Genomic DNA, 22,639 nt, shown 5'->3' on the forward strand with positions numbered 1-22,639 from the left:
ATGCCTCAGTATTAAGCAAAGAGCCTGGGAGAAAAACCCTGGAATATTCCAGACAGGGTGGTAAATGCCTGTATTCCCAACACTCAGGAGGCAGAAGCAGGAAGATTGTCACAAGTACAAGCCAGACTGCTCTACACAACAAGTTCCATGTTGAAATAGCTCCCATAAGAGCCCAGGTGGGAGTCCAGCGACAGGAGGTCCCAGGGAGTGAGGGCCACCGCGTTTGGTGTGCTTTATTGCAGTAAGGATATGGTCACAGATAGCTCTGCTTAGAAGCGCTCCACAGGCACAGAGTCACTTGGGGGTGGAGCCGGTTGGGTGGAAGCTAGGGTCGCAGAGATGGGGGTGAGGGGAACCTTGGATGATGATACGGTTATCTTCTGGTCTCCTGCTTCAGCAATCTCCAAACTCTGAGGTTCCCGTGGTATAGTGGAGTGAATCAGGCCCAGGTACACAATGCCACCTATGTAGGAGCCCAGGAGGGGTGCCACCACTGGTACCCACCACCAGTTGTTCCCGGCTCTGCAGGCAAAGAGAGGGAGGCCGGCTGAGGACACTGATGTCCAGGGTGCCATTTCTGTCCAGTTCAGACCAACATAGGGGGAGCAGAGAAGCCAGCCCATCTACTCTAAGGGACCCTCAGCCTGAACCGGGGACAGGGCTGACAGTCCAGCAACGACAGGATCCACATCTGAAGAGGTCTGGGTCCCTCCTGATCCCAGACCGCCGGGAGACTTCATGAGAAGCTCATCTCACACTCTCTGCATGCAGGGACCCCCCCTCCCCCCAGAAAGCTGACAGGAATGGGGTCCGGCAGGGGCAGTACCTGAACACCTGTTTGCCCCAGCCAGCAATGAAAGTGAAGAAGCGGGGAGGCAGGTCACGGGATGGGTTGATGGCATATCCTGAGTTCATGCCTAGGGACACCCCAATGATGCAAACAAGGATGCCTATCACCAGGGCCTCAGTCCCCTGAAGCGCTGGATTGTTCCGCTTGTCTGTGATGGCGAAGAGACCCAGCTGGAGCAACGCGGTCAAGAACACCTGGGGAGTAAATGCCATGGCAACCCACTGACGGCGTGGCCACGTCACAGGTCCTCAGGCAGGACCCCAAATCTGTGGTGGCAGAGACATGTCTCGGTACAAATCCCATCCAGAACTCTTCTGTCCTGATCACTGACCTCATCCAGGAAGCCCTGCCACAAGGTCATGTGTTCAGGAAGATAGGTGGCAAAAATATTGGCAGTGGCTAGGGAACCAGTCACCAACAGGTCTCCGCCCGCAAAGTGGTCAATGGCACCTGTGGAGATGACAAAGGTCGAGTTAATCCCCACAGGGGTCCCAGAAAGGAAGTTATGGAGTAAGCGGCTGGGAATACTTCAACAGCTTAAATCTGCTAGGTTTCTTGTGTTGTGTTTGTTTGTTCTTATTCTGGCAGGACAGGATACCAAGATGGAATCTAGCCGTATTTCAGAACAAGAGTCTGGAGACAGACCACCCAGGAAGAACACTCACCGTAGAACAGTAAGTAGGTGGTGGCTGCAGCTAAGAAGGAGCCCAGGAACTGGCCCAGCACGTACACAGGGAACTTCCTCCAGGGCATCCGGCCTAGTGCACAGTTGGTGAAGGTCACGGCTGCGTTCATGTGGGCTCCTGTCATGAGAAAGAGCTGGATGAGCTGCTGGGTTAAAAGAAACAAGCAACAAAATGAACAACGACAGCATTTGCAACAGTTAAAAAGAAAGGCTACTGTGTGGCGTGTCCCCTGCGACAAGAACTCCCTCGTTTAACCCTTAAAAGGCCACGCACAGCTGGGGCCACCACCTCCATCTTTCCCATAAGGCAAGAGAAGGCGAATGACTCCTTTGCCTAAGATAACCCAGCTAGTAAAAATGGTGAGTCAAGGGGTCCATGAAGAGTTTGGGGAAGGCAGGGTTTCCCGGGGGTTTTCCCTATGGGTCACCTACAGGGGCAGCACTAACTGTGCAGGAGAAGGGGCTTCCTGAAGGGGGCAGAAACAGCCCACCAGAAAGACTTGCTCTTGCCTGTAAGACCAGATAGGGGCTCACTCACTCACCGGAGATGCCGCCTCCCACGTGCACACCCATGGTGACTCCGAAGCCAAAACCCAAGTTGACACCAAGATAGCTCCCCATCTTTGGTCCTCCTAGAACCATATGAGCCACGGAACCAAGGCCAAACACCTGTGAGGGAGGGTTTCTGAAGGAGCCGCCTGCCCAGCATCCCCCATCAGAGGAAGACTCAAACCTCACTTTCCCTCCTGACCACCCCACTCCCAACCCTCATCCCTGGGTCTCCCCAGCATCATTTATAAAGACCATGCCTTCTCTCTCTGCAGTCTTTCCTGCTCTCAGGCCTGAGTCAATGAGAGCTGGGTGATGAGGATGGTACAGAATGGTACAGGATGGTACGGGATGGTACAGGATGGTCTAGGATGGTACGGGGAGATACGGGATGGTATGGGAAGGTACGGGATGGTATAGGAAGGTACAGGATGGTATGGGAAGGTACGGGATGGTACGGGATGGTATGGTCAGATAGTTTGAAGTGGGGTCTCAAGGAGGATAGCTGGTGTAAATTGCCCACCCCCTCAAGGCAGCTCATCCTACAGGCTTGCCTAAGGAGGTCCTAATAGCCCACATGAAAGAACTATTATTCTCCCCAGTTGACGATGGGCTATCTGAAACTGGATGACCTATTCAAGGTCATGTTACCTGTGACATGATGAGCCAAGCATGAATCTAGGAAGCCATCTGTGCCAACCCTTGCTGCCATGAATGCCTTTGTATTTTTAGAAATACTAACTCCTCAGGTAGTGGTGGTGCACAACTTTAAACCTACCTAGCAACTGGGAGGCAAAGGCAGGCAGATCTCTGAGCTTGAGGCCAGCCTGACCTATAGAGTGAGTTCCAGGACAGCCAGGGCTACACAGACAGATACTGTCAAAAAAAAAAAAAAAAAAAAAAAAAACTAACTCCTCTGCCTGTAATACCTGATCCTACATCACATAACATTTAAGAGACCAGCAAGAATGGCTCAGCAGGAAAATGTGTTACCGTCAAGCCAATATGGACATATACACACATATGTGCATGTACACACACACACACAAATAAATAATGTATAATAAACTTTTTTTAGATTCTTTTCAAGACAAAGCCTCTCTCTGGGTAGCCCTAGCTGTCCTAGAACTAGCTCTTGTAGACCAGGCTGGCCTTAAACTCAGAGATCCGCCTGCCTCTGCCTCCTGAGTGCTGGGATAAAGGCGTGCGCCACCTCCACCCGGTTCATAATACACTTGTAAAAGTAAAAACTCACTTACACTCAGATGGCACTTCCTCAGAGATGTGTTTGCACGTGAGTCGTGAAGAGATCCCTACTGTCAGGCTGCTGGCAATCAGACTCCTCATGTGTGTCCTCTGAAATGGGAGCCACGGACCACGAGTGGCTGTTACGTGCTTGAATGTGGTTACTGCAAACTGAGATCTGTCATAGTGTAAATGAAGCGCGCTCCAGACTTCACAACCTTGGGGTCGGAAATGGGGACCACTTCATTTCCCATCGACTACATATTGGCCTGAAGTCTGGAATACGTGGGGTAACCACCATGGTGATTCAAAACATTTTCACCTGGCTCTTTTATCTCGTTAATGTGGCTCCTACAAAGTATTCAACTGCATATTTGACACTGCATTTCCCTGTACACCTTTGTTTATAGGAAGGAACTGTGGGTATGAGAGCTGGAACTAACTCCATCAGTGGATGATGTCGCCAGCAGAGGGCACAGGGCTGAATCTGTGAGGACTCGTGGTGGGTGTTAGGAATCTCAGCTAGAGCCAGAAATGGAAGAATGGGAGAGATGGCGTCCCGAGGAGGGCAGAGTCAGCTCTGTCAGAGCAGCCTGAGTCACACGGATAAAGGTCTAAAGAGCAGTCTTTCGGGTGTGACACTCTAAAAGTCATTAGTAGGCACTGAATGTTGTGTCGCCAGGCTCTGGGGGCAGTGGCTGGGTCCAGAGGTTGAGAGGTTCCTTACATGGCTGCAAGGAAGAGTCTAACTAACTCTTTGTTCTGTTTTGGACACAAGGTCTCACTATATTCTGCGGAATAGCTTCAAGCTCCCAAGCTCCTAGGCTCAGCCATCCTTCTGTCTCAGACATACATCACTGCGTCCAGCAAAGATAATTTTGAGGGACAATGCTGGATTCTGTCTGTTGTTCGAGACACTAAGGGTGAAATTCAGGCCATGATTCATGCAAGTAAAGTGCTGTGCCATGAAAAGCCACAACAGAGGAGGAGGGATTGGAAGGAGCTGGTAGAGACTGGCGGCGTGTTTGTATCCTGTGTTGTGTTGGGTAGGGAGGCTTTGGTATGCTCATAGGCAGAGAGAGAGGGGGGGGGAGGGAGGGAGGGAGAGGAGAGGAGAGAGGAAAAGAAGGAGAGGAGAGAGGGGAGAGAGAAGGGGACAGAGAGGGAGAGAGGGGGGAGGGAGAGAAGAGTGAGATGGAGCTGGGCGGTGGTGGCGCACACCTTTAATCCCCGCACTCGGGAGGCAGAGGCAGGCGGATCTCTGAGTTCGAGACCAGCCTGGTCTACAAGAGCTAGTTCCAGGACAGGCTCCAAAGCTACAGAGAAACCCTGTCTCAAAACAAACAAACAAACAAATAAATAAATAGATAAATAAAGAGAGAGTGTGAGATGGACAAAGTGTCTGTGTGGGTGACTGGTGCAGAGGTTGAGAGGCTTCTGGAAGGAAGCCATCTATCCTAGCTGAGGGGAGGTGAGAGGCACAGGATGGGAGGAGCTGTGTACGGGGGCCACCTGATGATCTCCGCTGGTGAGTGGGAGATCAAGCAGTCTTAAGAGTGGGGGCCACAGCTAGGAAGAGCCAGGCCTGGCATGGTAAAGGCCACCTGTGGTCCCCGCACTCCAGAGGCAGAGGGTTTGTTCTAAATGTTCTGCACGGCATCTTCCAGGCCAGCCAGGGTCCAGAGCTGTAAATGTAGTGAGACCTTGTCTCTAAAAAAGAGGGAGGGAGTTAGGGAGAAAGGTCAGCTCAGCAGTTAAAGCACATGCCATCCAAGTGCGAGGACCAGAGTTCAAATCCCCAGAAGCCCACTTAAATGTGGTGGCCCACCGGCAATTCCAACCTCAGAAGGCAAGGGCAGGGACTATCTCCAGAGTGACTGGCCAGCAAGACTAGCCACATCAGCAAGCTCTAGGTTTGATTGAGAGACCCTGTCTCAGTGAGTGAGGCAGAAGGGTGATGATTCCCAACGTGAGTCCTTGGTCTCCATGTGCATACGCACACCACAATGAGAAATCATTTTTTTTTTTAAAAAAAGCAAGCCACTTGGGCATAGTAGTACATGTCTGTAATCCCAAATTTGAGGTTAGCCTGGACTACATAGTGAGACCCTGTCTAAAACAAACAAACAAAAAATACTGGAGAGATTAGTGGCTAAGAGTACACACTGCTCTTGCAAAGGACCTGAGTTCAGTTCTGAGTTCCCATGTCAGATGGCTCACAACTGCCTGCAACCCCATCTTCAGGGGAATCTGATACCTCTGGCCTCTGTGGGCACCTGAACTCGCATGCATATATACACACTGGTCAAAATGCACGCACGTGCATGCACACACATACACACACACACACACACACACATATATACATACACACTTAAATATAATTTTAAATATAATTTTAAATATAATTTTAAATGCAACAAACCAACCATAATAATACATAATAAATAAATTATGTATTAAAAAAGGGGAACAGATTAGATGATATAAAAAGAAACAGTAGCCATGTTAAATGCTTTATTGCTAACTTTCTTTATCTTTTATTATATAGATTCATAGCCTGATTTAAAATTAAGAGTCCTTTAAGTCAACCTTAGTGTTCTTATATAATAAGCAAAATTGGTGTGGGAGAATGGTCTGTATTCTGTCAATTATATTTTAAATAAATGCTGATTGGCCAGTAGTCAGGCAGGAAGTATAGGTAGGACAACAAGACAGGAAGTAGAGGCAGGTCAAGGAGAACAGGAGAATTCTGGGAAGGAGGAAGCCCATTCCTCTGCTGTCCGGCCCAATCACAGAAGAAGCAAGATGTGACTGCCTCGCTGAAAATGGTACTGAGTCATATAGCTAACATATACTAGAATAATGGGCTAATTTAAGTTATAAGAGTTAATAAGAAGCCAAAGCTAATGGACCAATCAGTTTATAGTTAATGTAGACCTCTGTGTGATTTCCTTGGGACTTAATGACTGCAGGAACTGGGCAGGACAGGGACCACATGGGAAAGAAAAACCCTCACCAACATGAAATAATAATATTGACCAAAATAGGGCATATGGTAATCAAATAAAATATTCTTTGTGGATGCATATATTAATTAATTTGCTTATTTATATTTCAAATTTTTGGTAGTCTCATGAATATAATATCATATTATGGTTACAAATTGTATGCAATCCTATATAGACCAAAATAAAATACTTACTATATCTATAAACTTGTGTTATTAAATATAATATAGGGCTAGACATTGAATATATACATATTAAAAAATAAAAAGGAAAAATATAATTTGCATTTTTATTACTTAAAGACTAAAAATCAGCAGTAAATGAATAAAGAATTGTAATTCCATGTTAAATTGATGATGATGTCGATATAGCATTTGTTCTGAACAATTAAACCCTCAAGCTACAATAGGGAACATAATCCATTTTTAACAAAGTGAACAATTGTAATCCCACTCTGAACAACCTTAGGGGAGAAAAAAACCACAAAAGCAGAGAGAGGCAGTTGAGGGGCTCCCTGAATCCTGCAGGAGCCCAGGACAGGTAGGTGCAGGGGAGCCCCGAGATGACCTGGCCAGTCCAGGAGAAAAGGCATCAGGAGAAAACAGGAAGGAGGCCAGTTCCAGGCCGACAGGCTGGGAGAAGCAGGAAGTAACAAGGCTTGGGCAAGCAAGGAAGGCCTTTAGACCGAAGGTCCTACTTCCTCTGCTTGTCTCATGTCAAAGCCATTGACTTTGTTGTTCGTTCTCGAGACAGGCCTTCTCACGGCTATGGCAATCCTCTTGCCTCCATTCCTGGAGTTCTCGGATTACATGTATGTGCCACTACACCTGGTTTCCAAACCACTTGCTAATGAGGATGAATGCATGAACAAGCTTCACAGGATGGGATCCAGCTGCTGGGTTTGCCAGCAGCAATGCATGCCTCGATCCACCCAGCACACAGGTTTTGTTTGGAGAGTTGAATTAGGAAATTTCAGCTGCCCTTGGAAAATAACACCGCCTGGGAATAATAAATGGCCTTCATCCCACTCTCCATGACAACTGAGAGCTGGACCCATAGTGGCTACACCCTTATACAAGGACCAAAGCCCTTTGCCCCCTTCCGGCAGTCTGAGGCATGGGCGTTTGTAATCCTTGCCCTGTAACTCACAGGGACAGCCAGGTTTCCAGGGCCCTGATGGCTCCAGCCCCTCCTCTCCCTGTCAGTGAATGTACCCAGTCCACCAGAGTGCCAGCAACGGTCAGGAAGCCAGCTCTCAGAACAACAACCTCATCCCCGCTGCAGAAAATAGGGCCCAAGGTCACATTGGCCTTTTTTTGGCACAACCTTTACCCTGGTGATTCACTGAGCTTCCTATAACCACAAAGCCCCCACTTCTTGGCACAAGACAAGGAGCTAAAAATAACAACGGCACACTGTCCTCCCAAAGTTGTTCTTACAAGTGTTCCTCACCCCTCACAGAAAATCAGGGGAGTGAACGCTTCTGCTCCCATTGAGCAGGCAGGGCCTGAAGCCCCCAAGGTGTTCTTGAACTCCCCACAGACTGAAAGCAAGTGCCCTACCCCAGCTGGAGGAGGGTTAGCTAGCCAAGCCCCTAGCAAGCCTGCCATCTCAGAGCTGAGTGACAGAGCAAAGAGATGAAGGATCAAGACATCACCCTGGCCTGGGCTTGATTTAGACTTTGGCAGATGACTTTGTCTCATAGAACCTTAATTTCCCCATCTGTAAAATGGGGTGATAACAGTACCTATCTCAGACTGGACACGATGGCACACTCCCTCAATCCCAGCACTCAGCGGACAGAGGCAGGTGGACTTTTGTGAGTCTGAGGCCAGTCCGGTCTACGTAGTGAGTTCCAGGACAGCCAGGGCTATGTAGAGAGACCCTGTCTAAAATGATAATAAAAGCACCTATCTCACCGGCCATTGCAAAGCTTTGGGGGAGGGGCTTAGCATCCTAGTGCTTGGTAAGAGGCTGGGAGATGCAGGAAGGGGCAAGGCCTGGACAAGCGTGGGGGCTTTAGACAGAAGGTCCTACTTCCGTTTGCCTCACGTCAAAGCCTTGACTTTGTTGTTTGTTCTTGAGACAGGTCTTCTCATGGCACCTCAGGAGCTGCTCTCTAATAAAATAAAAGCGAGAGGAAGCCTAGCACGGTGGTAGACACCTTAATCCCAACACTCGGGAGGTTGGGGCAGGAGAAGTTGAGGCTACCCAGAAATATTCTGTTTTAAATAAATAACAAAATTTTCAAAGGAAAAACAGCGGGGAAGATGACTCACTTGTTGCCAAGCCTGGCAACTGGAGTTCGATCCCCAGAACCCACAGAGCAGAGAACTCACTCCCACGAGCTCTCCTCCAGCCTTCCAACTCTCAGTGCGGCATGTTTGCGCCCACACAAAATAGAAAGACGCAAACACACCAAAGGAACAATTTTAATGAAAAAAATTCAAAAGGAAGGACTAGGGGCAAAACTCGTGACACGTGATAGAGCACTTGTCACACTCACAGCTTCCGGGTTTGACCCCCGGCCCCATACTGCCAAAAGAAATAAAAAAAAAAAAAAAAGAAAGAAAGCAGATGTGGGCATGTGTCAAGCCCTGGGCAGTCCTTGCTTCCCCTAGGCACCCGCCAGTCTACCACATTCCAAGGTTTAACAGCCTTCATAGGACTGGAATGTTTGGTCATGAATGAATTACTTTGCCCTGGGTTAAGGAGGGACAAGATTGGCTGTCCTCCCCACAGCTCAGGAGCCAAGGAAGGCAAGGATGGAGGTGAGAGATTTGGAGGGGAAGAGAGCACCTGTCAATATAACAATGAACCTAGTGCATGCACACTCACACACACACATACCACACATGCACATGCGTGCACGCATGCACACGCACGCATGAACAATTTTTTAAGACTTTTTTTAATTTTTAAAAACCCCAGGCTGGAGAGGTGGCTCAGCGGTTAAGAACACTGCCTGCTCTTCAGAGGACCTGGGTTCAATTCCCAGCACCCACACAGCAGCTCACAAGAGATCCAACCCTCACTTCTAGTCCCCACAGACACTTGCACTGGCATACACAACCCACACACGTGTGCGTAAAATCAAAATTAAATCTGCAAAAGGCAAAATAATAATAACAAATAACAAGGAACCAACTCTCTGTACTGGGTGCTGGTACTTGGCCTCCTCCACGTATGTCTACCTGCTGGCTCGATGCTAGTGTGCGCGTCTGCCAGTAGAGACTCTAACTCTGTAACAGGTAAATGCACATGGAACTCAGACCCAGCTCCCGAACCCAGGAACTGGGTTTCCACACTAGGAAACTGGGAAGTCAGGCTTGGAGCCAGGGAGAGACCTACTCGGGCCAGCTGTGGATGGTCGGGGTTAGGAGAAGAGCCTACGTGTCCTGAGCCACTCCCCTGTCGTTAATTCTGAATAATTTTATAACCATCCTCCATAGTGAACTTTACCTCTTCTTCCGCCGCATCCGTGAGCACCAGAACCCCCTCTCTAGCGACCTCCTGAATCTCTCCACGACATCTCATCTGCATCCAAATTAACTTCTCCTCTGGGCCTGTGCCAGGACTGCGCTCCGGAAGGGCCCCTCATCTGACCCCGTCTGCCTTCTTCCTCATCCCTGGCTCTGTCACCACCCACCCTCCATCCTTCATAATGACACCAGCCTGATGACTGGCTCCTTTCCACAGCTGCCTCCTGAAATCCAAACATGACCGTAACATTTGGCTATTTTTTTTAAAAAGTGTGTGTGCGCGCGCGTGTGACGGCCATGGGGAACACACGCCCAGTGCGCGTGTGGAGGTCAGAGGATAATCCTGTGGCGCTCCTGTTCTCCCCCCAGTCTTTACCTTAGCTCCAGGGATTGAACTCAGGTCATCAATCAGACGTGCGCATCAAGCCCCTTAACCTGCTTAGCCGTCTCATCTTCTCTTCATTCCCCTGCTTGATGGCCTCCCTAATTTCCCTCAGACCAATTCTCAAAGGTCTCCCCATCTTTCACTGTGTAGCCCAAGACTGGTCTTGAACTTGCCATATAGCAACAAGACAAAGGGCTCAAACTCCCAATTGCCCTACCTCAACCTCATCCCACAGGTGCGCTCCACCCTACCCAGGTCTTTCCCCATTTCTCTTGTTTGACTTGTTGATTCGCTGCGTTTTGTTTTTGTTTGGAGACACTTCCTTGCAGTGTAACCCTGGCCAGCTTAGAACTTGCTATGTATACCAGGCTAGCCTCAAATTTGCCTCTGTCTTTGTGCCTCCGTCTCCCAAATGCTGGCATTGCAGACACACACCCCCATGCCTTGCCTCTCGATCTTGTCTCTATAGGTTCTCCTCTCCCCCTCATCCACTCTATCCTGGTTTGTCATGAGCCCTTTTCTGTCCCCAAAAGACTCAATGATGCGAAAGGCCTCTCTGCTTTCCTCTGCTTCTTTCCCAAGCTCCCAGCGCAGAGGCAGGGGAAGGACTGATATGACCCCTGGGGTGGACAGGCTAGAGAGCTGCCTTTGCTGCCCGCCCCCACTCACCATCATGACATAGGTGCTCATGGTCTCGGCCAGGAACTCCCGCACCATCTCCTTCTGCAGCACCCCCTGGATGTTCCTGAGCACGGGCCTTGGGGCCATCGTGGCGTTCTGGGTGGACCTGAAGCAGCAGACCAAGTCAACAAACAGAACAGTCAAGTCTGCCTCCTGTCCATCGGCCCTTCAGCTCATGGCTGAGTTAATGGGTAACCTGGTAGCCTCTCCCCATGTACCTTCTCCTCCTGCCCAGGGCAGTAGAAAGAGCTGGGAGGAGAGATACCTGAGAACCATAGGGACATGGAGAGGAAGGATGAGCCAGCCAGTCCTCTTCCTCCCTCAGCCCCAGACTGAGCAGGTAGGAAGGGTGTACCAATGTGGACCAGGAGCTGAAAATGCACACTGCATTGATTGGGGGGGGGGAGCAGATGGGAAATAGAGCTTGACTGTGTCTGTCTCTTTGCAGGAGTCAGAGCTGGGGGCCACAAGCCAGGGTTTAGGAGCAGTGGGGCGCTCTGCAGAGCACATGAGATATGGCCGAGTCTGATGCTAGACTCTAGCAATAGCACGGATGACCGAAAAACAAATCCAGGGTTCAGAAGATGGGGGAGGGGTTCAGCAATGGCACTGGGTTCTGCAACCAGGCCAGCACGGAGACGTTTGCGGAGATGTTTGCTGCGGAATGAACGGGGGAGAGGGGAGGGAGGACGGACGACAACAGAGTCTTACTGCCCCGTGTACCCTCAGTGCCAGGCCCACAGGTGGGCAGCAAATATTGGCTGAATGGATGAGAACCAGGTGATCTACGTCTTGTTCTTAACCAGACCCAAGCTTCCTAAAGTGCCTGACGCTTGGCAATCGCTTGTTCAGTAAAACCTCTGTTGGAGAGACAGCTGGATGAACAGTGAGTTCCAGGCACTCGTGTCTGTTAGGAGGGCACAGGGCTGGCATGTGGGGAGGTGCTGTGCCTGGAGGGTGAAGAGAAAGGAGGCAGACGTGGCTAGGTCGGCCTTGGGAAAGCAGGGTCGTGGTAGACTCAAAAGTCTATTTTAGGGTATTGGTGAGTAGATGTGAGCCATTATGGATAGGGAAACGTTAAGGACATGGCCGCGACTTCTGGCTGGAGGTGAGGAAGACGGCACCCCTACTGAGCTGAGGAGGAAGAGGAGGGGGCATGGAGAACGTTCTTTTTACCTGGGACCCCAACAGGTCTTATGAAAGGAGTCTAAAGCCAAGCAGGGGGGAACATGCCTGAGAGAGCAGCGCAGGAGCTACTGGGTCTGTGAGTCCGAGAGAGGACACTGCACAAACGTCGTGCTCCCGTAGCAAGGAACGGAATGAGCATGCGTGCTTGCCGGAGAGGGTAACAAGTCCTACAGAGACCTGAAAACCAGAGGAAGGGGGCCTGGGAATGCAGGGTCTGCCCAAGGAGTGTGCCTGAAAGCGGGGTCCGCACGGGAAGCCTTACTGAGAAGCCTCGTCGGAAATGAGTGACCGGGGAGTTAAGTGTGCTGAGGGAGCTTCGGGAAGAAGGAACAGTTGCTGCAGGAACCCGAGCAGGTGGACAGAAAGCAAAGGGGCCACAGTGAAGCCTGGAGAGCGAGGAGGAGAGCGAGGCTTGGGGCAGAGGAAGAGGCGGTAAAGGGAACCTAGCCGCGGCCAGTGCAAAGACCTGGCTTTTATTTCACCCCAAGAGAGCTGTAACCCAGTCAAAAAAGTGATGGATTTGGTTCAGCTAAGTGCCATTCGGGAGAGTCAGAACCTGTCCACCAATCCTGGTTCCTCATCTTGATCTTCCAAGCTTCCCCTAAGCCCAGGGACCTGCTCTTTGCTGTACCGTGGGACATCAGAGAAAGGTGGGCTGGGTCAGGGGCTACTGGGTAGGTGGGAAAGAGGGGGCCCAGGAGAGCAGCTGCTCTGAGGGAGATGCTGGGGACAGGACCCGGATGCAACCGAGGTGCTATGGTCAAGGATAGGGACTAGAGTGGGGGATAAGGATACTTACGGTCTCGGCTGGACTGTCTGAGACATCGTATGTCTTTCTGGTTTTTAGAATCTGTGGAATCAGAGGAACCTAGGACTGAGGGACACGGAACTTGGCCCCACATTCCCACCAGACCTCAGTTTCCCAGGGAAGAAGCCACTAGGCAGCTCTTGCCAGTGTTATGCCCCAAACCCAGGCAAGCTGAGGGAGTGGGTAGAGGGAGGGAGAAGGAAGTTCTGTCTCAATCAGTTGCTAGGGGTCCTGTCTTCTCACCCCTCTCTACCCATGCTGTCTCAGGACCCTGGACCTCAAGACCAGGCTCCTCAGAAGTCCTCCTTGTCTTCCCAAGTCTGCCATCTCTAGCTTTGGATGATGTAATGCCCAAAGTCTGCCCTCCTACCTTTCCTAAAACTTAGCCTGTATCCCATCCATCTCTCATACCATCGAGGTAGCTCTTGAGTTGCCCTCAGCCAGACTCTACCCAATTTTCTCTGGATGAAGCGTCAATTTATATATATTAATCAAAAAATATATAGAGATTTTTTTATTTTTCAAGACAGTTTCTCTGTGTAGCTTTGGAGCTTGCCCTGGAATTCACTCTGTAGTAGACTAGGCTGTCCTCAGATTCTCAAGAGATCCATCTACCTCTGCCTCCTGAGTGCTGGGATTAAAGGCATGCGCCACCACCACCCCCACCCCCACCCCTGGCATCAATTTATATCCTTAACTCTAACGGCAGAAACCCTGAGTCCTGACCCAGCCTCTGAGTACCACAGAATTGCAGAAGTCAGCAATGGACCCATCTCTGACTGCTTCCCTTCTGCCGTCTTTAGGACTGGATCCTCAGCTGCTCCCTCCTCTCTCCACCAGGCACAGTGCAGCACACCCTCCCAGTTCCCCCTCCACTCATCAACTCTGTCACAGCCAAGTTACAGCTGGTTTGTCCGTGTCACAAAGCCACATGGGGCTGAACCAGAACAGAAAGTCATACTTCAGCTCCTGATGAACTTTCTTTCCCAACAATCCCATAGTCACCCCTATGTAGTCCCTGCTGGGCTTGTCCCAAGAAGGCCATTGCATCCCAGCCTACCTGCAGCCCCACTCACTCTGCCTCTGTCTGGGCCCCTTCTGCTAATGTCAAAACTGGTCTAGATTCTGTCCCTCCATCGCTGAGGCAGGCTCAAGCTGCAGCTGGAGTTCTGCCGTCTTTGAGTGCTCAGTTAGAGTCTGCCTTTTATCCCTGCCCAGGGTGGCCCTGCGGCCTGTTGTGCTCCTCCAGGGAAGAGGTCAGTAGGGCAGGGGTTTGGCTCATGCCACTTAAGCTAAGTCCATACACAGTGCCCAAAATAGCATCCCTGTGCTTGCCAACAGCACTGTGGAGATTGAGTTCTGAGGCGGCCCTTGTGAGGTCAGAGTGGAGTTCCAGGCAGGAGTTCTGGGTCATAGTCCCAGAGGATAAGCCAGTCCTATAAGCCAAGTGTCTGGCTTATCTCTACAGCCAGAGCCAGAGGTATAGCCTGCGGAAGTGCACAGGGGCTCCTGTATTTCAGGATGTAGAGAAAGCCATGCAGATGAGGACTGTAGGTAGATGTTTCCAGAAATCAACAGAAAGGAGGAAGGGTGGGGGAAGCAATCTCAGGTCAATCCTCAAAGAGCTGAGTAAATCAGGCTCTGTCCTCAGGGGTCCCCAACTGGGAGGGGAGTGGAAAATCCAGACCTGGTTTCCTGGGGGACCCATCCCAGGGTCTATCTTCCAGACACTGCTGCTCTTAGGAAAGACAAGCCTGGGGCTCCATGAGAGAAACCAAGCTGCCCCAGCTCAGGAAAGTAGTGGGATCTCTCTCTCTCTCTCTCTCTCTCTCTCTCTCTCTCTCTCTCTCTCTCTCCACCTATAAACAAAGAGGTTGGGACTGGAGTCCGAGGTTAAGCACTAGCTGTTCTTCCAGAGGTCCCGAGTTCAATTCCCAGCAACCACATGGTGGCCCCTGAACATCTGTAGTGGGATCTGATACCCTATCCTGGCATAAAGTCAATAGAGCATTCATGTGCATAAAATAAATAAATACATACATACATAAATAAACAAGAGGTCCTCTGGATTCAGGGCCTGGATGGGTCTAGAAGAACAGGCAGGCATGAATGTGTCAACAAGGGCTGTAGGGCTGTAGCATGAGGGGGGTGCCTAATACTGGAGAGGCAGGCAGTGGGCAGGAAACCCCGGAGACCTACAGCCTCTTGATGGGAGAAGTTATAGGATGTGGTTGCCCAAAGGTCTTGTATGGGGCCTGGGTGGTGATGGTGCACGCCTTTAATCCCAGCACTTGGAAGGCAGAGGCAGGTGGATCTCTGTGAGTTGGAGGCCAGCCTGGTCTACAGAGTGAGTTCCAGGACAGCCAGAGATACACAGAGAAACCCTATCTCGATAAACCAAAAAAAGAAGGAAGGAAGGAAGGAAGGAAGGAAGGAAGGAAGGAAGGAAGGAAGGAAGGAAGGAAGGAAGGAATGAAGGAAGGAAGGGAAAAAAGAAAGAAAAAAGAAAAGAGAATAGAGGAAAAGAAAAAAGAAAAGAAAGGAAAAGAAAAGGAAAGGGAAAAGTGGATATGGAAGGGATTTGTGGAAAGAGGGAACAAATTTTGTCCTCTAGAGGGCGCCAAAGACCAGGCCTTGTCTAGATCCTGGACAGCATGCCGGTATCCTCAGACCCAACATAACTCTCCCAGCAGCTCAGGACTGCAGCCCCAGAGGCCAAAGGTCCTGCCTCACTCCCTAGCAGACTCTAAGTGGGCTCAGATTGCTGCATTTCTTCCAGGAAGGCAGAGCTGTTCCCTGAGAAAAGGGGCATCTGCCTTCACCCCTGCCCTATGTGTGCTGTCCGATCAGAGATGAGGAAAGGTTAAGAATGAGCTATGGGCTGGGCGTGGCGGTGCACCCCTTTAATCCCATGAGTTCGAGGCCAGTCTGGTCTCCAGGGTGAGTACCAGGACAGGTAGGACAGGGTTACACAGAAAGAGCTCCTCTTAGAGGGAAAAAAAGGGTGAGGGAGCCATGGAACAGGGTGTGGTGGTGCACACCTATAATCCCTGCACTTGGAAGGCGTGGGTCGGAAGTTCTGAGGTTGAGGATAGCCTGGGCAATGCAGAGAAACTCTGAGTCAAGTAAATAAGCTTTTTTAAAAAATAGATTCTTCTCTCATACAATACATCCAACCACAGTTTCCCATGAAGCCAGAGTGTGGCAGTAGGACTAGGATCTACGTTAGGGTCAGGCCAAGGGGCAATTTACTTAGCTGGATGTGGGAACCAAGGTGAAGACAGCCCCATCTGTCTCACAGGCAAGCAAATGAAACTTAGAATTCATGATAATCAGCAGAAGGAATATCAAGTCTAGAGAGGCAAGAGTCTTCCAGAAAAGGCAGCATGGAAGCTGAATCCTCCAAGATTCAGCCACAGAGGAAGAGAATCCCTTTTGAAGCTGCTTGAAACCACAAAGGATTGTGAAAATCTAGTCTGGATTGGAGAGTGGTTTATGGAGCGGGGAGACTTGGGTGCGTTTACCATGAAAGGCTTTACCTGGTTTTGACTGTATCCCAAGGGCTAGACAGCCTCTAAAGGAGCAGAGTGAAGCCTCTTTACTACACTCTTGAGGTGCTGGGCTTCCAGCAAATTCCAGGGCAGAGTCCAGTCAAAGAATGAGCAGGGCCTATCAGCCCAGTTGGCTCAGGGTTACTAAGAGGAAGGCCAGGACTGTGGGGTACGGCGGGACTAAGAAGGAATCAGTGGTAGGGAGGTGACAAGCTAGGCACAGGGCTGCCCAGAGGCTGTGGAGCCAGCTGGTAGCAGCGTTGAGTTGCAGAGGGGCCAGTGAAGCACCGTGTTTGCAGAGTGGTGCCTAGGAGAGCCAGTAGGGTGGAAGGTGGTCTCCTTGCCAAAACCCTGGAAGCTAGGAGACAGACAGTTCCACAGAGGAGAGAAGAGAGGCAGCTAAAGGCACCAGGAGCAGAGGGAATTACGAATCAGAAAGATGAATCACACTAGCCTGGATAGGATCAATCAGATAATTGGGGACAGAGAGGGCACACCCTTTCTCCCAAGAGTAGGCTCCAAGTAGGGTTACCACACAAAATGCAAAACAGTTAAATGTGAGCTTCATTTTAAAAGCTTCAGAAAAACAGTATTTGCAATATTTAGGATATATATATAGTAAGAAGGAGGAGGAGGAGGAGGAAGAGGAGGAGGAGGAGGAGGAGGAGGGAGGGAGGAGTCGTAGATAAGAGAAGAAGCATCCTCTCCTCCCGCTCGAAGCATCCCGCCTCGCCTCTCACTACTAGAAGCACAAAATAATAAAGAGAAGAGACCCTAAAGATGAAAAGAAGCAAAAGAGACGCGAAAAGAAGAAGAAGAAAGTTTCCCATTGTTTCTCTGAATAGTGTGCATGTGCATGTGTTTGTTTGTGCACCAGGAATTAACCCCAGATCTTTACTTGGTGTGTAGTGCCACTTTAATCCCAGCACTGGTGAAGCTGAGACAGGAGGATCACAAATTTGAAGCCAGGCTAAGCTACATAACTGGGCCAGCCAGGTCTGTACAGCAAGACAAGATTCTGTCTTGAGCCAACAAAAACAGAGGCTAGACACAGAGGCTGCTGCTCTTCCAGGGGACCCCAGTTTGAGTCACCGGTATGATAGGTAACAACTGTGACTCCAGGTCCAGGCGATCTGACGCCCTCTTCTGGCCTGTGTGGGCACCACGTGGTGTGCAGACACATGCAGGCAAAATACACATACACATAAAATAAAATAAGAATTAAAAGAAAAACAACAGACGGTGGGATGGCCGAGTACAAGCCCGAGGACCCGGCTTTCATCCCAGGACCCAAACCGTGGAAGGAGAAAACTGACTCCCACAGGTTGCCCTCTGACCTCTGCAGATGTATACAGAAAACTTAAAATGTAAACTTTTTAAAGCTCAAATAATCAAGCAGGGCATGGTGGCCACACCTTTAATCTCAGCACTTAGTTGGCAGAGGCAGATAGATCCCTGTGAGTCTGAGGTCAGCCTGATCTACATTGTGAGTTCCAGAACAAGTCAGGGCTATGTAAGGAGACTGTCTCAAAAAATAAAAATAAAAATAAATAAATAAATAAATAAATAAATTTTAAAAAGATAAAAAGCACAGACAAGCTTTGTAGAATGGCAGTATCATAACCAATGACGTTTATCTGAGGCACTACTGTTGTTAACTAAAAAACCAAAAATAAAAATAAAAAGTCATAAACAATGCTCTAATACTGAGCTACAACCCCTGAAATTCTTGGGTTTTTTTGTTTTTGTTTTTGTTCTGATTTGGTTTTGTTTTTTCGAGACTGGGTTTCTCTGTACCTTTGGAGCCTGTCAGGGAACTAGTTCTTGTAGACCAGGCTGGCCCCACACTCAGAGAGATCCACCTGTGTCTGCCTCCCAAGTGCTGAGATTAAAAGCATGAGCCACTGTTAAGTTTTTCCGGCCCAACAAACCTCTCCACCAACGCAATAATCCAAATCAGACCAAATCAGACCGATTTAGAAGAAGCCAGGTTTATTGGATGCCAGCGCTCCCCGTGGCCCTCCAGAGGAGAAAGGAGAACCAGGGAGACCACAGAGAACAGGAAAGACCATGTGTTCAGTCTCTGGGGGGGGTAGTTTAAATAGCCTGTGGGAGTGGTCTTGACCCTCTCTGGGGAGGGGTCACCATTTGGTGGTCTTTCTCAGAGGTGGAGTTTGGACTGAGGCGACTCCCTGGGGAGGGAGGCTTGAAATGGAGAGGATCTGACATGACACTTCCAACCAAACATTCCAGACTTCTTGGATAAATGGGGTGCCAGGGAGCTGAGGTGACACTTCCAACCAAACAGCCACCACCACCACCCGGCTGAAATTCTTGTTTTTTAACTGCATTTTATTTATTGCGTGTGTGGTGGTTTGGATTATTTTGTTTGCTTGTTTAGTTGATTGGTTTGGGTTTTGGGGTGTGTGTGTGTGTGTGTGTAAGAGAGAGAGAGAGAGAGAGAGAGAGAGAGAGAGAGAGAGAGAGAGACTTTTTATCCATTTTTTTTCTGATGGGATACTTAGTTGGTCCCTAACTTAGTTGCCATGAGCAGTACCACATAAACACATTTTATGGGGAGGTGTAGACAGACATGTTGTGGAATAAGCTTTTTGTACACTATGAAGAAGTGTCACTCGGATTGGTTTGATAAAAAGCTAAACAACCAATAGCTTGACAGGATTTTCAGGGCAGAGAGAACTCTGGGAAGAAGACGGTGGAGTCACCAGTCAGACATGGGAGAAGCCAGATGGGGAAGGAGTCGGACACGCAAAACGGGATAGAGGTTAAAAAAAACACACATGATAGAACATAGATTCATAAAATATGGTGTGGTGAGCCCACAAGTATTATACAGTAAATGTACAGCTGATGGCTCTACTGGACTATCCACGGGAAGTGTGTATGTACACATCCACCTGGAGAACCCGTTTTGCAGAGCTGCAGGGACACCTGACTCTGGATAAGTCACTGTCTGTTCTGTAAAAACCTGTGAAATCATGGCATTTCTCCCTTCTATAGTATCCCAGCAGTGTATAAACTGACTTTTCCTGTAAGGCATCCAGATTCCTCCCTCCACACCATGAAGCCACGGTGTGAAAAGGATTCAGTCAGTCAAGTTCTCGTAGCCGAAATCTACAATAGTCCCCCACAAACCTTTATTGACAGTGCTCACTGATGAGGAAGGAGCCTCATACAGGAGGCAATGTGTCTGCTCTAACAGCAGACTCAGGAAGGTGGAATCTACTGGTCTGCTCTGACTTAACAGGCTACTAACACTCTGTATTTACCCTTTACCTTTTCTGCCCTTACCCTATGTCTGATGCCTTGTCCTTAGCCTTATGCCCTTACCCTTATGCCTTATGCCTTATGCCCTTAAGATCATCTTCCCCTAAGGAATAAAGATACATGCAGGAGAAATGTGCCTAAGTCAGTCAGTTAGTTCTACACCTCAGATCCAATTCACAAGCCAGTTTTTTGGGGGTATTTTTTTTTGTTTGTTTGTTTTGGTTTTTCGAGACAGGGTTTCCCTGTAGTTTCTAGAGCCTGTCCTGGAACTAGCTCTTGTACACCAGGCTGGCCTCGAACTTAGAGATCCGCCTGCCTCTGCCTCCCGAGTGCTGGGATTAAAGGCGTGTGCCACCACCGCCCGGCTTACAAGCCAGTTTTTGCTTGTCATAGAAGTCCTATACTGAACCCCGAGAGAGTGCTGAGGCCGGTACTCAGTAGCTCCCTATGAACTAGGTCAATTTAAGTCATAAGAGCTCATTAGAAACAAGCCTAAGCTATCAACCAAGCTTTCATAATTAATACATCTTCATCTCATGATTTGGGAGCTGGCAAGAGGGACAGAAAAATCCACCTACAAATGGCACCTAACATCCAACCATGTATAGCCAAATAAGACCTAAGAAAGCATTAAAATGGTTCTAAACATACAAAAATGGAGCCAACCAAGGCTTCCTAGTCTTGTGTCTCTCATGCTGGCTGCAGTATAGAGACATGTCTCCCGGCAGCTGCCTGTGGGCTTGAGCCACCAGTGGCCAGGAGCTAAGTCACGTTGTGGGTTTATGGTTTTGCTCATGCAGACAGAAAAGATTACAGATACACAGTAAAGGAGATTCAAACAGAAAAAAAAACTCTAAACAGTTGACAGTGTGTTAACAATGTGTATAGGCTTAAGAAAAAATAAAATGTGTATAGAAAGTAACAAATAGCTTTGAAATCGTAAGGTAAAATCTTTAAAGAGAGAGTAAAGTCATATATAAGAAAAATGTCTTGTAATGATGAAAAATACACAGAGAGTCTTGATCCTGTGTAGTTGTGTTGATTTTGAATTTTTTGAATGCAGATGAGCATTCAAATGACAGCTACTGACAGATATGGGATTGTCAACGGGACTACCAAACTGAACCAACCTAAATACTTTAGGGCTAGGTTAATTTTTTAAAAAGTCAAAAGATACGTTACATTGGGGAAGAGGTTTTGCTTTTGTTTCCACAGGAAATGAGAGGCTGTGGATTCCTTCAGGGTTAATATGGATCAGGTTTAATCAAGAGAGCCCTCCTGACACTTGACAGGTGATACATATCAACAAAGGTTACAGCTGCTCTTTCCAGGACTTGGCCATTATCTCAATTTTCTCAGGGACCTTTAAAGTTGCCTTCACCCACAGACAACAGGAAGCAATCTAGAGAACACAAAGCCCACATTTCCAAGAGATAGGGTGGGTGATTTTTGGTTATTTGGTGGGTTATGGATATTTGCTATCACTTAGAGGAATATAGGAATATAGAATAAAAAGACATATTGATCTCAGATATTTTGCATTGGCATGGATTTTGGAATATTGATACAAATTTAAAGTTGTTTTTGTTATACTGTATGTTTCTACTCTTTTGTGCTTATGCAGCTCATTGATAAATGCAATGTACAAATAAGAAATGAGGTTTGTAATTAATCTATAATCATCAAACTTGTAGTCACATTAGATATGTTTTCAAGATTAAATGGATATATTTTAGACAGATGATTTTCAAAACTTCAAAGATCTACATACAGAATATGGCATTTAAGATGTTTAATAACCTAAGGTTTTTCATGACAAGATACATCTGCTCCCAGCAGCACCAATTTACTTCATAAAAGGATGATGGTCATTGAAGAGACTCTATATAGAGTTTGCTTTAAATGTGGCAAGGTTAGCCATTTAGGCAAGAGACTGCTCTTGCTTTGACTGCTGACAATATGCTGTACAGACTGGAGAAGTGGGACACAGCAAAAAGACATTGAACTTTGCCAGGACAAGGAAGTCCTTTGAGATTCCTGCTTCACAGAAGAGTCAGCCAGATATTCCGCAGGACACAGAGGAAAGCCACTGGCAAACTTTACTTCAAATTTCCCGCTTTGCTGAAAAGTCTGCCAGCTATGAAGATGGATGATCCAATGTTGCAGAGAACCCTGGGTAGCTGTCCAGGTGGCCAGGTGACATCTGTCATTTCTGTTTGGAAGTGACTTGAATGCACTTTCTATTTACTCAGCTTTCTGGGATATCCGATGGAGTTGAAGACTAAGTTATAGTTACAGTTTTCCTCATTAAATTAGGTACAGAGCTTTAGACTCATCAAGATAGAATAAATAATGGAGAATTTTTGTCAGACAGTGGTCGTGCACGCCTTTAATCCCAGCTCTTGGGAGAAAGAGGCGGGCGGATCTCTGTGAGTTCAAGGCCAGCCTGGTCTACAAGAGCTAGTTCCAGGACTGGCTCCAAAGCCACAGAGAAACCCTGTCTCAAAAAAAAAAAAGGTCTCAGCACTCCGTGTGCTCTTAACCACTGGGCCACCCTCAAGCCCTATAGCTGTTTTTATTGTATATAGTTTTACTATGTTAGAGGTAATACTTTTCCTTTTTATTTAGACAAAAAGAGAGAAATGCTGTGGAATAATCTTTTTATATGCTATGAAGAAGTGTCACAGATTAGCTAAATAAAAAGCTAACTAGCCAATAGCTAGGCAGGATTTTTGAGGCAGAGAGAACTCTGGGAAAAAGAAGGTGGAGTCACCAGCCGGATGCAGGAGAAGCCAGTCTGACTGGTGACTCTTGTGTCTCCGCCTTTCCTCTTCCCAGCATCCTCTCTGCCCCCCAAATCCTGCCTAGCTATTGTCTGTTCAGCTTTTTATTAATCCAATCCAAGTGACAAATCCT

At 48.4% G+C, this 22,639-nt stretch overlaps 1 protein-coding gene across 1 annotated transcript; it reads right to left on the reverse strand.

Moving 5' to 3' along the window:
- Positions 1 to 258: 258 nt before the first annotated feature.
- On the reverse strand, positions 259 to 14,056 carry Aqp7 (aquaporin 7). The gene is made up of 7 exons (XM_038348194.1): positions 13,945 to 14,056; positions 10,877 to 10,994; positions 2,078 to 2,204; positions 1,516 to 1,653; positions 1,182 to 1,300; positions 827 to 1,044; positions 259 to 522 (listed from the first exon to the last, which is right to left on the reverse strand). The coding sequence occupies exons 2-7, from the start codon at positions 10,973 to 10,975 to the stop codon at positions 270 to 272; spliced, it is 954 nt and encodes a 317-aa protein (XP_038204122.1). The 5' UTR covers positions 10,976 to 10,994; positions 13,945 to 14,056; the 3' UTR covers positions 259 to 269.
- Positions 14,057 to 22,639: the final 8,583 nt, after the last annotated feature.

Source organism: Arvicola amphibius, chromosome 11 (assembly GCF_903992535.2).
Source record: "Arvicola amphibius chromosome 11, mArvAmp1.2, whole genome shotgun sequence".
NCBI classification, from domain to species: domain Eukaryota; kingdom Metazoa; phylum Chordata; class Mammalia; order Rodentia; family Cricetidae; genus Arvicola; species Arvicola amphibius.